This window comes from Paroedura picta, chromosome 15, assembly GCF_049243985.1.
Source record: "Paroedura picta isolate Pp20150507F chromosome 15, Ppicta_v3.0, whole genome shotgun sequence".
Taxonomy (NCBI): Eukaryota; Metazoa; Chordata; class Lepidosauria; order Squamata; family Gekkonidae; genus Paroedura; species Paroedura picta.
The window spans coordinates 21,657,007-21,669,938 of record NC_135383.1 but is presented as its reverse complement, the minus strand read 5'-3'; the positions used below and the strand labels follow the sequence as shown (position 1 = coordinate 21,669,938).

Sequence of the window (12,932 nt, the reverse complement as noted above, 5' to 3'; positions counted from 1 at the left end):
AGGCCAGCCCTAATTAAAATGACAACAGCAGCCTCTCAAGGATGCCGTTGTCAAAACAGGCAAGTGGTGATGGGATTGCAAGCCCCGGCCGGGTCGATGCTCCGGAACTTTGCACCACTGGGGGTTCACCATTCGGCAAGTCTTTTCGGCTGCTTTCCCGGTGCTTTGGCAGGGTATGGTGCTCAGCAGTGCCATGGTAGGATTATGTCAGGCTTGAAATGCTCGTGATAGAGAGAGACAGGGGCATCACAAGCCCACCACTTCCCAAAAACTTACCCTTGCAACGGCCACAGTCTTACATTTCCCTGATCCCCCCCCTCCCCGGATACCAATTTAGGCAGGGCCTAGGGAAATACAGTGATGCTCTGATCATGCTCTCAAATGTTCCCATCGCTTTTTTCTCAATTCCACATCGTGTGGAGGGAGGGCCCTGGGGGAGCTTCCATCTTTCCACAGGGCCTGGAAAACAGAGCTCTTTCGCCAGGTTGTTGGTTGGGGCTGGGCAGCAAGGAAAATCAGCCCCCCCCCCTATGGGATCAGAATAGCCCTAGTGAATGCCAACAGCGCCCTCTTTCTCCCTCCCCTCCAGTACCGTTTCGGGAGGGGTTGTACTTAGTGACTGTTTTTCCCGCCACATCTTTGTATTGTGTTTTATTGTGTATGGGGATTTTTATTGGGGGTTTTTAACATTGTAACTTGCCTCGAGCCTTCGGGGAGAGGCAAGTAATACATTTAATAAACAATATTAAAAGGTCACCAACATGCCACACTTTCCCCTAGAACGGTCAAGATCCGTGTCCCGGAGAACCGTAGAGATGGACAGGAATTTCAGAGCAGAAGCATTCACGATTTAAAGCTGATTCTCAAAAGCTTATTCCCCAAAAATATTGTTTGTCTGCAAGGTGCTGCTGGACTCGAATTTATCTGTTCTGCAGCAGGCCAGCTTGGATCTCTCTGAAACTCCTGTGACCAGACCCTGAGGGCCATTTTGGGTGGGCTTTCTTACAGTGAACCACAAACTCATGACCTGCTTTCCAACATGTGCCTGGAAACACCTCCATCTTGAACTGGATCTTAAACATCGCATTAGATGTGAGAGGCTGGCCTCATGTCCTCTGCTCTCATCCTTTCCAAAAACCCCAGCAGCCAGACTTGTCTCCCCAAAGGGACCCCAAAGTATTTTACATTGTTCTCTGCTCCTCTGTTTTATCCTTTCCACAACAACTCTGTGAGGTAGGCGAGACAGAGCATGTGTGACTGGCCCAAAGTCACCCAGCAGATTTCCATGGCAGAGTGAGGATTTGAACCCAGATCTCCCCAAACCTAACCAGACACTAACAGTCACACTATACTGCCTTGCTTCGGTGTATGGCAGGTTCTCCCGTCCCTTGTTAGCCACAGCCAGTGAAGGGAGCGGGGAATTTGCAAGTCTCTGATGTCATACTTTTCATCATGCCATCTAAACTAGTGGTCCCCAACCTTTTTATCACCGGGGATTGGTCAACGCTTGACAATTTTACTGATACCCAGGGGAGGGGGGGGTAGTCTTTTGCCGAGGGACTTCACCGCCGCTGCCTGAGCCCCTGCTCCACTTGCTTTCCCCCAGCTGCCCTTGACTTCCCGCTGCCCACTGGGGGGTGCTGCCAGCAGCAGCTGTGCAGTGCCACGCTGAGGGGGAGCCCCGGCCATGGCGGCTGCTGGAGAGCACCAAAGGTGAGCCGGTGGCAGAGTAGCAGGGCAGCCCCCAAGGCAGAAGCCGGGGAGGAGGACGAGGAGGAGCCGTGGCCCGGTACCGACTGATCCACGGACCGGTACTGGTCCCTGGACCGGGGATTGGGGACCACTGATCTAAGCAAGCAGCTCTGGGCTTGGTGGAGAAGACACAAGGTTGCTGTTTTTCAGCGGCATCTACGTGTCTCCCTTAAGGCTTCAGCTTTGATTGCGGTGTGATCAACAGCAGCCATTTCGGGATGCAAGTCAGTGGTTCGGGCCCAGTTCAGAGCTTATTGATGCGGTGTGGCAGAATACCCTCCAGCAAGATACGCACCAGAAACACCTATTGAAAGGGGCCATCTGCCTCTCCCATGCGCGAGAGAAAAGTACACGGGCGTCCTCTTGGAGTGCGCGTCTGAGACGACGCCAGCGATTACCCCTCTGCTCAAGCCTCACAAGGCAAATCTGTTTGGTTTTTAATCCCAATGGAAATGGATCGCGGCGTTGAGAAAAATAATACGTCCCCGGCATGTATGTAATTCTCTCAGCCGGACTTCGGGATCGGGGCCGCTTGCCGTCCTTTCCCCCATCTGTCCTGTGGATTGCTTCATGCTCATAGCTCACGAGTTTAAATAATTATAAACATTTTCACTCTCTTGCATAAATAATCGGATGCGATGACACAGACGCTGCCTCTTTCTTCTTCCAGCTTAAATATTAATACTTTCGTGTTGCTTCCTCAGAACTCCCCTGTGGAACGAACTGCAGCCGCCCTTCAACACCAGTCACCCGCTGCTGCTGGCTGTGGATGCCGTGCAGTGCTACCAGTATCTGCTCGTGGGCCGTAAGTACCGCAGGTGGCTTTTTCGGTTGTAAGGTTATGAAGCCCAGGAAACAGAAACAATTGCTTTCACAGCTGCATTTAGGGGGAGGATATACAACCCTTCTGTGCTTTGGGAGTCCTCCGTCCGAAAGGCCGTTAAACCTTAGACCAGGGGCTTGTGGGAATTGTAGTCCATGAACATCTGGAGGACCACAGGTTGACTACCCCTGCCTTAGACCAGTGGTTCTCAACCTGGGGGTCGGGACTCCTTTGGGGGCCGTACGACCCTTCCACAGGGGTCACAGTAAGGCAAGAAGCTTGGCCGGGGTGTGTGTGTGTGCCATCCACACAACAGCCTTGCGGGGTAGATCGAGATACAGCATTCGTCTGTCTGGAGCAGTGGAAAAGAGCGAGATAGGCATGGTGGGACAAGAGGCAGAACTGAACTTAGAAACCCCGGGAGGAAAAAAACAATTTCTATACAATCCTGAACAATGGATCTTCATGCCCTTGATCAGTTTCGGTTTAATTCCTGTCAAAGAACCCTTGCAGAATTTTATGGTTGGGGTTCACCACCACACGAGGAACTGGATTAAAGGGTGGCAGCATTAGGAAGGTTGAGAACCACTACCTTAGACACACACACACACACACACACACACACACACACACACATTTAATATGTTTCTTATTCCATTGAAACAGGGTCGATTGTTCTTAATTATTGTTTTTTAATTCCTCGGAATTTCATTAAATTGGGCTGGTGGGGGGAAGAGCCATCAGACCGCAGCAGACTTATAACAGCCCTGTTGGGCTTTCAAGGCAGGAGAGGGTGATTTGCCGCTGCCTGCCTCTGTATAGCAGCCGGGGACTCCCTCGATGTTCTCCCATCCAAATGCCCACCTGGGCCGACCCTGCTTAGCTTCCAAGATCTGGTTAGCCTGGGCCCTCTAGGTCAGGATGTTGAAGACATTAACTGCAAGTAAATTTTTTTATCAAGGAGGGGTGTGTGTGAAAAAGCACATGTCCAAGTTACCAGAGAAGGGGCCTGGTTGACCCCAATTGGAAGAGTTAAGTTGGTGTTGCAATTCCAATATCGAGGTCTTAAGCTTTTTCTTCAAGAGCTGTGATAAGTTATGAAGAGGAAGGAAGATGGTGTGGTATCAACTGATCTCATCAGACCATGGAAATGACCAAGGGTCAATACCTGGGAGGGAGGCCACCAAGGAAAACTCTGCCAACCACCTCTGCTTCTCACGTGCCTTGCTGCGGCTGCTGTCAGTCAGTTGTGACTTAGACTCATAGAATCATAGAATAGATGACTTGATGACGCTTTATGCTCAAAGATAGTGGGCACTTGTGAAAAATCACCATGGCGATTCCTGATGCCACATCTGTATAATGGTTGACCTGATTTTATCCTTTTGCTGTATAATTGGAATTGTGGCCAGATAAATCCTTTTCCTAAAAGAACAAGTAAATGAACATCTGTGTTCACAAGTGCAGGAAAATGTCTCCCCCAAGATTACCCCTCAGTGTATCCCGTCTCTCCGGCCCTCTCCCCCTACTCTTGAAGCCTGGAGCACCAGGGATTTGAGCTGCAGCAGACCCCCTGCCCCAGACGGCCAGCCAGGGCTTCTCCATCTCCCTGTGTGTTCCCATTCTTCGTTGGGCAGCTGCCTCTGCGATTTGTTGATGCCACAGAAGCTGACAACGTGCTGTTTGGCTCAAACAATTAAAAATGCGTCAAGCGGATATCTGGGTCAAAGGATTATGTATAAGTCTCGATCGCAACTGGTAAAAGCAACAGTGATGCCAAGTGAATGGAGCTGGCTGGGCTCCAGCAAGAGATGCAGGCGAGAGCAGTAATTTCTAGAAATGAGTCCCGGGACACACTAGTGTGCCATCAGGGAATCGCTAATGGGACTTGATACCTAAATAACACATGTAATTAAATGCTCCGGTGAGCCTTGGGGAGGAATGTTGGACGGGTGGGTCACAGGTTCAAATCCACACAGCCCTTTTCTCTCGGGCTCACCTGCCTCCCTGGATTGTTGTGAGGATAAAATGGGTGGGCAGGGAGCGCGACAGGGATGTGAGCTGCCGTAAGTGCCCTGGAGGATGGGCAGGGCAAAAATAGTTTGTCAGTATGTAGCCCTAATGTTATTACAACGCAGAGGTTTCCAGACACGTCTGCATTGTTTGCCAACTAGGCTTTCCCTCATTCCAAATCACGTTCTTCTGAGTAAGGATAATGCCGTTGTCTCTTTATATGAAGTGTGAGTAGTCATTTACGATAGAGAAGCAACAGCAGAATGGCTGTTGTTAGAGGAGGCTGCCTGCAGTGTCTCTGCATGATATATTATCCTAAGCTCACTGCTTTCTAGCCCAAAGGTACACTGAGATCACTGACTCATGCAGAAACATAGTGCATTTTTCTAAGTCTTACCCTTAAACTCAAAAAAGTGCAGTTTCTTTGGAGATCATTTCAGAGGGCAGTTGTGTTGGACGGCAGCACAAGTACTAGATTCAAGTCCAGTTGCACCTTAAAGATAAACAGGAGTTTTGAGGTATAAGTTTTCGAGAGTCAAAGTTCCCTTCAAGGTGCTTTGACGCTCAAGAGATTGTACCCCCAAAATATTGTTGACTTGTTCCTGGATTTGAATTTAGTTTCCTTGGAGTGTCAGCATGAAGAGTGCCTCCAATTTTTTTAATTCAGCCAGGTAGGAAGTTTAGAGTACACAGCTCTGAAGAATCCAGCCCGACTCTTGATTCCAGCTCTGCATCACGTCCCCATCCTCAGACACCTGGGGAAGTTTACAACACAATTGCTCTGGGGAAGAGGGCCAGAAGAATGTTATTGAAAAAATATTAGGATTTGTGGCTTTGTATCGTAGCTGTCGCCTCTCCTTGCCCATCTATATGCTATTTCTGCTCAACAGAGTCTTCTCAATCGACCTTTTAGAATCCCCTTGTGACAATACAAGATCATCCACATATAAACCGATCAGCATTATGTAAACATACACATTTCTTCAGATGGTTATAGCTGCAATTGGTTCTGTACTAACTGTGAAAGTAAAGCAGACAGCGGACACCCCTGAAGGGGTCCTACATGACAGCTGACACCTTCTAAATACCATTTTATTCATTTTCAAACAAGCACATGGAAGTTGATTAATTGTTTCTTGTCCTTTCTAAAAAGGGGTCTTGGGTATTAAATTTTCCATTCTGTTCACTCAGTTACCTTTTTATCATGCCCTTCTTCCAAGGAGCTCTCCCTTCCTTCATTTTATCATCACTATGACACTGTGATTTAGGTTGGGCTAAGAGAGTGCGATTCTTGGGAGAATGCTTCGCTGTGAAGATGGAGAGAGACAGGGAGGAGACAAGATAATAGAGTTACTAATTCCGACATGGGAAATTCCTGGAGATATGGGAGAGGAGCTTTGGAAGGTGGGCTTTGGAAGTGGGCGGGACCTCACCCACCCTTCCACAAGGGCTCGGAGAGGGAGGGGGTTACAAAAAAAGTAAAAAATACAATCCGAACATTTAAAAGCTCAGTAAATTATAAAATAACAGCATCATGAAAATAATAAAACCCAAAGCAAACATGATGATGATGATGATGTTATCCGTTCTGTCGTGTCCGGCCCTCGGCGATTCTATAGGAAAGTCTCCGCCATGCGCCCCTGTCTCTGGCCGCTTCTTTCAGTTGGTTCATGGTCATCCCTGTGTCGGCTTTGATCGTGTCGAGCCAGCGGATCCTTTGGCGACCACGTTTCCTTTTGCCACTGACCACACTGAGCATTAATGATTCTTCTAACAAGTCTGATTGTATGATGTGTCCAAAGTAAGTGAGCTTTAGCCGTAATATCTTCCGTTCTAATGACCTAGTTGGTTTGCTCCTCTCTAAAACTTTTTTTGTTGGTAACTTTGGCTGCCCACGGTATTCGCAGCATTCGTCTCCGACACCGTAAGCAAACGTAAAATTAACTAGACATCTTGTCCTAGTCTGCCGCTTGTCTAGATGCCATGTGAACGCTGGCAGTCACCTGAAATTGCTGGCTTCCGAGCTTAGAGTATTCAGCAGTAGCAAAATTCACTGGGGAATGGGAACGTGGGCACACAAATCTGAATGAACAATTGCAGACTTAGTTTGCAATGACTCATTCACCTTCCTGCGCCAGAAAAAAGAGAGAGAGCCCATATGAAGGGCTGAAAGAACATCATGCGTTTCTTTCTGCCATCTTTGTAACAACCGTGAAATGTAGGCTGGAACTACGATAGCCATAGAGCAGGGGCAAGGTCTGGCTCTGGAAGCTGATGGCTTCCTTAAGACTGAACTGTAAGCCGGGACTTCAGTGTACTTAATAGAAAATGAATTTAGAAGGCCTTCGCTGTAAAGTGCTGTACAAATCCTCTAAAGGAGGGGTAGCCAACCTGTGGTCCTCCAGATGTTCGTGGACTACAATTCCTGTGAGCCCCTGCCAGCGTTGCTGGCAGGGGCTCATGGGGATTGTAGTCCACGAACATCTGGAGGACCACAGGTTGGCTACCCCTGCTCTAAAGCGTTTTGTGTACATTTTAACAGCTGTCAGACCTAGTTCTCAACCTGCCTTTTTCAAACACACAGTTAACCGGTCAAGTCATTTATTATACAATTTACTGTCAACATTACGATTTTGGCCGTGATTGATAAATAGCTGGGAGTCTCCACCTGACTTTGCCCTTCAAATGACAGATCTTCCCTTGTCTGTTTTTTTTTTCTTTGTCACGTTGCTTGAAAATTCTTTGGCATGATTGAAGATGGAGAGTAGGTTCTTATATGCCGCTTTTCCCTACCCAAAGGCGTCTCAAAGTGGCTTACATTCACCCAGCTGGCTGCATGTGGGGGAGTGCGGGATCAAACCCGGCTCGCCAGATTAGAGGTCTGCACTCCTAACCACTACACCAAACTGGCTGTGAGATGTGCAAATTTAATCTTGCTCCATCAAATGCTTAATTGCATGTGAAAACTGCAAAAATGTTAAATTACAAACACCTTAGGAGGATAAGGTGTTTCATGTATTGTTCATATGTTCTATGTAAACCGCCCTGAGCCTCCGGGGAGGGCAGTATATAAATATAAAGGTAAAGGTATCCCCTGTGCTAGCACCGAGTCATGTCTGACCCTTGGGGTGATGCCCTCTAGCGTTTTCATGGCAGACTCAATACGGGGTGGTTTGCCAGTGCCTTCCCCAGTCATTACCATTTACCCCCCAGCAAGCAAGCTGGGTACTCATTTTACCGACCTCGGAAGGATGGAAGGCTGAGTCAACCTTGAGCCGGCTGCTGGGATCAAACTCCCAGCCTCATGGGCAAAGCTTTCGGACAGCTGCCTTACCACTCTGCGCCACAAGAGGCTCATGTATATAAATAAAATAAATGTATCAATGGCTACTAGCATGATGACTATGGGGAACCTCCACATTCAGAAGCATTTCGTGGAAGGCTCCTGCCTCTGTGCCCTGCTGTTGGCTCTCCGGAGCAAATGGCTGGCCCCCGTCAGACAGGATGCTGGTCTGGATGGGCCTTCACTGGTCTTATCCAGGAGGGCTTATGATGATTCCAAGCAGCAAAGCAGGATGCACTCAATCCAGACACAGGTGATAACAGTCCTCTGTAGCCAGTTGTCTTATATCAGCAGACGTCTTGGGTGATGTCTGACTCACAGAGCTGTGGGGCAGGAGACAAAGCCTGTAAATTCATCTCACCATTAACAAGAGAAGAGAAGCAGTGCTAATAAACCCAGAAATTTTCCCCTGGAGTGGAAAAAGAAATGTTTAGACATTCATGGCTTGGCTTCCTCTGAGAGGTGGTGACACATGTCTGTTGCTCTTTCCTTTCTTAACGATAATCTAAACCAGGGGTGGCCAAACTGCGGCTCTCCAGATGAGCTCATGGGAATTGTAGTCCATGGACATCCAAAGAGCCGCAGCTTGGCCACCCCTGGTCTAGACCACAATAGCTGGACTGCTTGCTGTAGAACAAGATCCCCCCCCCCACACACACACCATATATCCCAGCGGTATCAGGCTCCTGTTGGGAGGCAATGAGCCAGAGGCAAGGGCCAGGCTGGCCAAAGAGGCCAGGCAAATCCAAAGAGAACAGAGGGGTGGTCAGACTTCCAGCTTCTAAATCCAAGCTTGCCACCAAGCTGGGGCCACCATCCTACGAGGGCACAAGGAGAGGGTACTTGTATTGCAAGTAGGGGGTCACACAGAGCTGAATCTGGAACTGGGCTGAACACCGGTGGTAGTCTCCTGGATGCAACATTGCCAACCTCTGGGTGGGGTCTCGAGATCTCTTGGAAGGTCAACTGACCTCCAGGTGACAGAGATCAGTTCCCCTGGAGAAAAAAGAGACTTTGGTGGCTGGACTCTAAGGCTTTATACTCTACTGAGGTCCTTCCCTTCCAAACCCAACCCTCCCTGGGGTCCACTGCCCCCCGATCTCCAGGAATTGCCGAACCCAGAGTTGGCAACCCTGACTGGAGGAGAGTGACGGTAAGCAGCAGAGCACGTATTAGTGAGTCACGCAAGCAAGACCAGGCAGAGCGATTGATGCAAACCATTTCTGTAGCCGAGTCGCCTCGGGAAGAAGCAGTGGGGGACGGAACCAAACTAGAACCCGGGAGAGCAAAACGGGCTCTTCCTCCTGGGAATTCGATAAGGCCTCTTAGAGTTCCTCGATGAACAGTGACGGGAGATAAACGTAGAAGCATTGAACGACTTGTGCTTTGAAGGCCAGGTGAGGCTGAGGAGCCGTGTGAGCAGCCGGCAGAACGGCATCAAAGGACGGCCTCTAAGTCAGGACGCAAGAAGAAGAAGAAGAGTTGGTTCTTATATGCCGCTTTCCCCTACCCGAAGGAGGCTCAAAGCAGCTTACAGTCGCCTTCCCTTTCCTCTCCCCACAACAGACACCCTGTGCGGGAGGTGAGGCTGAGAGAGCCCTGATATTCCTGCTTGGTCAGAACAGTTTTATCAGTGCCGTGGCGAGCCCAAGGTCACCCAGCTGGCTGCATGGGGGGGGGGGGGGAGTGCAGAATCGAACCCGGCATGCCAGATTAGAAGTCCACATTCCTAAAAACTACACCAAACTGGCAAGGAGCCGAAGAGGAAGGGTCTTTCGGTCCAGCTGTTAGTCTTGGGTGCAAAGCGTTCCCCTCCGTTTGCAGTCTAGTCCTGCAGGATAAAAACCGGGAATGGGGACCCTCAGCACAGTCCCCGGTGGACAGTCCTGTTTCGGCAGACTCTGTCCAGATGCCCGGTGGTGGGTGATGGGGATTGCTGTGGGTGGGGTGGGGGGAGGCAACCCACATGCAGGGCTTTGGTGCTGTTTCCACTCCTTTCCCCTGCCGTTTATTTTTCCTTCCCTTCCCCGCTGCCTGCCACACACTAGTCATTTGTCAAAAGAATGCGTGTTCCCACATCAGACCTCCCTGAATAGTGTCTTTCAAGAGGGAGAGGACCTCCCAAAGAAAGGTGACCAAACTCAGCCACCTCCTGGTGGGAATAATCTGTGGAACAAGTTTTTTTTTCTTTTCTTTTCTTTTTTTGCTAAATTGCTTCCGGTGCTGACTGCGGGGATTCCGTCTCATGTTTTCCATTTCTGAACCGAAATAATTCTTTGGGCCTCAGCATTTTATTTTTTTTCCTCGTGCCTGCCAACTTGTTTCGCGATCGCAGCCTTCCTAGGAGTGCTCTGCTCGAGCCTCCATCGCTCCCGGGGCGATTCTGACCCTGACGACAGTCTTGCCAGGAGAGCCAGTTTGGTGGAGGATGGAGGGGAGTGATGTAACTTCCAACTCCCCTCCCGGGGGGAGTGGGCAATGCCCCTGATTCGCTGACCCCAGCCTCAACCATAGACCTGGCGGAAGAGCTCCGTTTTACAGTCCCTGCGGAAAGCTGACAGATCCCGCAGGGCCCGCAGCTCACCCAGGAGATCTTTCCACCAGGTAGGCCCTTCATAGGCCCTTCATAATGGCCCTTCATTACTTGGGATGGTCCGCCATTGTTCTTCAGTGGAGGGGAAAACGTTTCCTTTGCAGGTTTCTGCAACCGATGAGAATGATGCAGCCGTTCTAGCGCCGAGCCCTGTGCGCCCAAGTGAGATCTCTGGAGCTTTGGGGGTCAGACCCTGCCACAGCCCTGTGCAAGAGAGCCCAGCCGGCACAGACTGTAATCAGGGTTGTGTGCTTTGGCGGCCAAAGCAGACGTTCCAGCCCGAAGCAGCCAGCGGTTGGAAAGCCTAAAATCCATCCCCGCTCCATATTTTCCTGTGTCCTGAAGGGTCTTACAGCAGTTTACATTCAGGTCAGGCAGGCTCTGGATCGGCCCATTTGGGGGAAGCGGAGCAGATCTGAATACGCCAAACAGTCCTTACTGCCCTCCTGGAGAGCAAAGAGGACCTTGCCATTGTTCTTTGGGAGCATCTCTGTCTCGGACGGGGTCGCTGATTCGCCATGTGTGACTTCATTGAACAGGCCTTTGGGTTAGTTGCATATGCCAGGGACACACATCCCTTTGACTCAAGAGTATTTCTGATGCTCTGGCTCATATAAATATCCCTGCTACGGTTATTAACCAGCAACCACAACACATGCTCTCAAATCTTCTCTGTGTGTGTGTATTTTTTAGAAATGTAACCAAGAATATATCCAAGAGGATGGCCATGAGCAAAACCATGTCTCCCTCTCCCCAGAAACTGTACCCATATTTGTACACTGAGCATACCCAGGATTGCATGATCTAGGGTAGTGTATATCTTTTCCCTCTGTGTAGTCAGGACAAAACCGGACAGGAAAAGAAAAGCCTGCTTTCCCCCTGAAAGAGTGTTCTCCATGAAACCACCTGAATAGCACAGATGATGCAACCTTTTTTTGGGGGGGAGGGGGTGTACATTGATCTCATCAGACCCTGGGAGTTAATCAGGATCGGCGCTTGGAAGGGAGAGCGCCAACAAGAACTCTGCAGAGGCAGCCAATGGCTGGCCACCACTAGTGAGCCAGAAGCAGAATCAAGTTTATTGCACAGCCTTAGGTCATTGCAAAAGAGCCTCTTGTGGCACAGGGTGTTAAGCAGCAACATGCTGTCTGAAGCTCTGACTATGAGGCTGAGAGTTCGATCCCAGCAGCCGGTTCAAGGTCGACTCAGCCTTCCAACCTTCTGAGGTCAGTAAAATGAGTACCCAGCTTGCTGGGGGGTAAACGGTAATGACTGGGGAAGGGAATGGCAAGCCACCCTATATTGAGTCTGCCAAGTAAATGCTGGAGGGCGTCACCCCAAGGGTCAGACATGACTTGGTGCTTGCACAGGGGATACCTTTACCTTTAGGCTATTGCAAAGTACAAAAGACAACGATATGCTATAACACCAGAAGCCACCACTGCAGCTCGCTTGCCTTAAGGCCATCCTTGTTTGGCTGCAACTTGAGGGCACAACACGGTCACGAGCAGAACACTCAGGGCCATTCCACACCAGGAGCAAATTGGTTGCGGAACAAAAAAACGCCATTTTAAATAGTGGAATTTGTCATTATGCATACCTGCCTTTGTCGTGGAATCCAGTTGTGTTTCTATCGTTTCCCACAGGTTTCTGGTCTCGGCAAAAATCACTAGCCAGGAAGCGATATTGCTGAGCTTTGTCCCGCCCCTGGCCATCAATCAAACGAGCAGCCAATGGGCAGCCGTTATCATGCTCCCCAAAAGCCCCTTTCCCTTTAAGGAAGGTTAAAAAAAACAACAACACGTTGCAACGAATCTGAATTGATTCGTTGCAACGGAGAGACCCATCTAGGTAGCAGGTGGTGTTTGAGCTGCCGTTTCATCGTTGCCACGCTCCCCCCGAGTGAAACCCCCCCCTCTGCACGGGCGTGATTTTCTGCCGAAAATAGAGTGAAAAGGGAAAATAAACCAGCAAACGGGGCTGTGTGTTGCTTGGTGCTTGGTGACTTTAAACAGCTCTGGGGAGGGACTGCAGCCAGGGAAGCCTCGCTGGGTAAATGAAGGCTCATCGGTGTGTTGATCTCCGCTCGCTCCGAGAAAAAAAAATGGCGATCACTTCGCCGGAAGATCAGAGGAGAGAGCCAGGGGGAGGGACTTTGCAGAAACCGCAACAATGGTAACACAGAGAACTTTCCCGCTAGTGTTGCAGATTGGTTGCAAGAGTGTAGCGCTTTCCAGAGGGTGAATCCACTTTTTGGGATTTCCCTGAAAGTGCTACAAGGAAGCGGTTTTTGCGGATCGGTTTCAGGAGTGTTGCAGATTGTCAACGACGTTGTGCATAACAGCAAATCAGTAGCGAATTCAATTTGCAACCATTGTGCAATTTTGAATGAGTGCGGAATGGCCCTC

General features: G+C 49.7%; 1 protein-coding gene across 12 annotated transcripts in view; it reads left to right on the top strand.

Annotated features, from left to right (window-relative positions):
* BCAS3 (BCAS3 microtubule associated cell migration factor) overlaps positions 1 to 12,932 on the top strand; it is a 631,049-nt gene that overhangs the window by 305,442 nt on the left and 312,675 nt on the right. For all 12 annotated transcript variants that reach the window (XM_077311257.1, XM_077311251.1, XM_077311253.1 and 9 more), the window contains one exon: positions 2,457 to 2,557. In XM_077311257.1, coding sequence (XP_077167372.1) covers positions 2,457 to 2,557 — 101 coding nt within the window. The remainder of the gene's footprint in view (positions 1 to 2,456; positions 2,558 to 12,932) is intronic.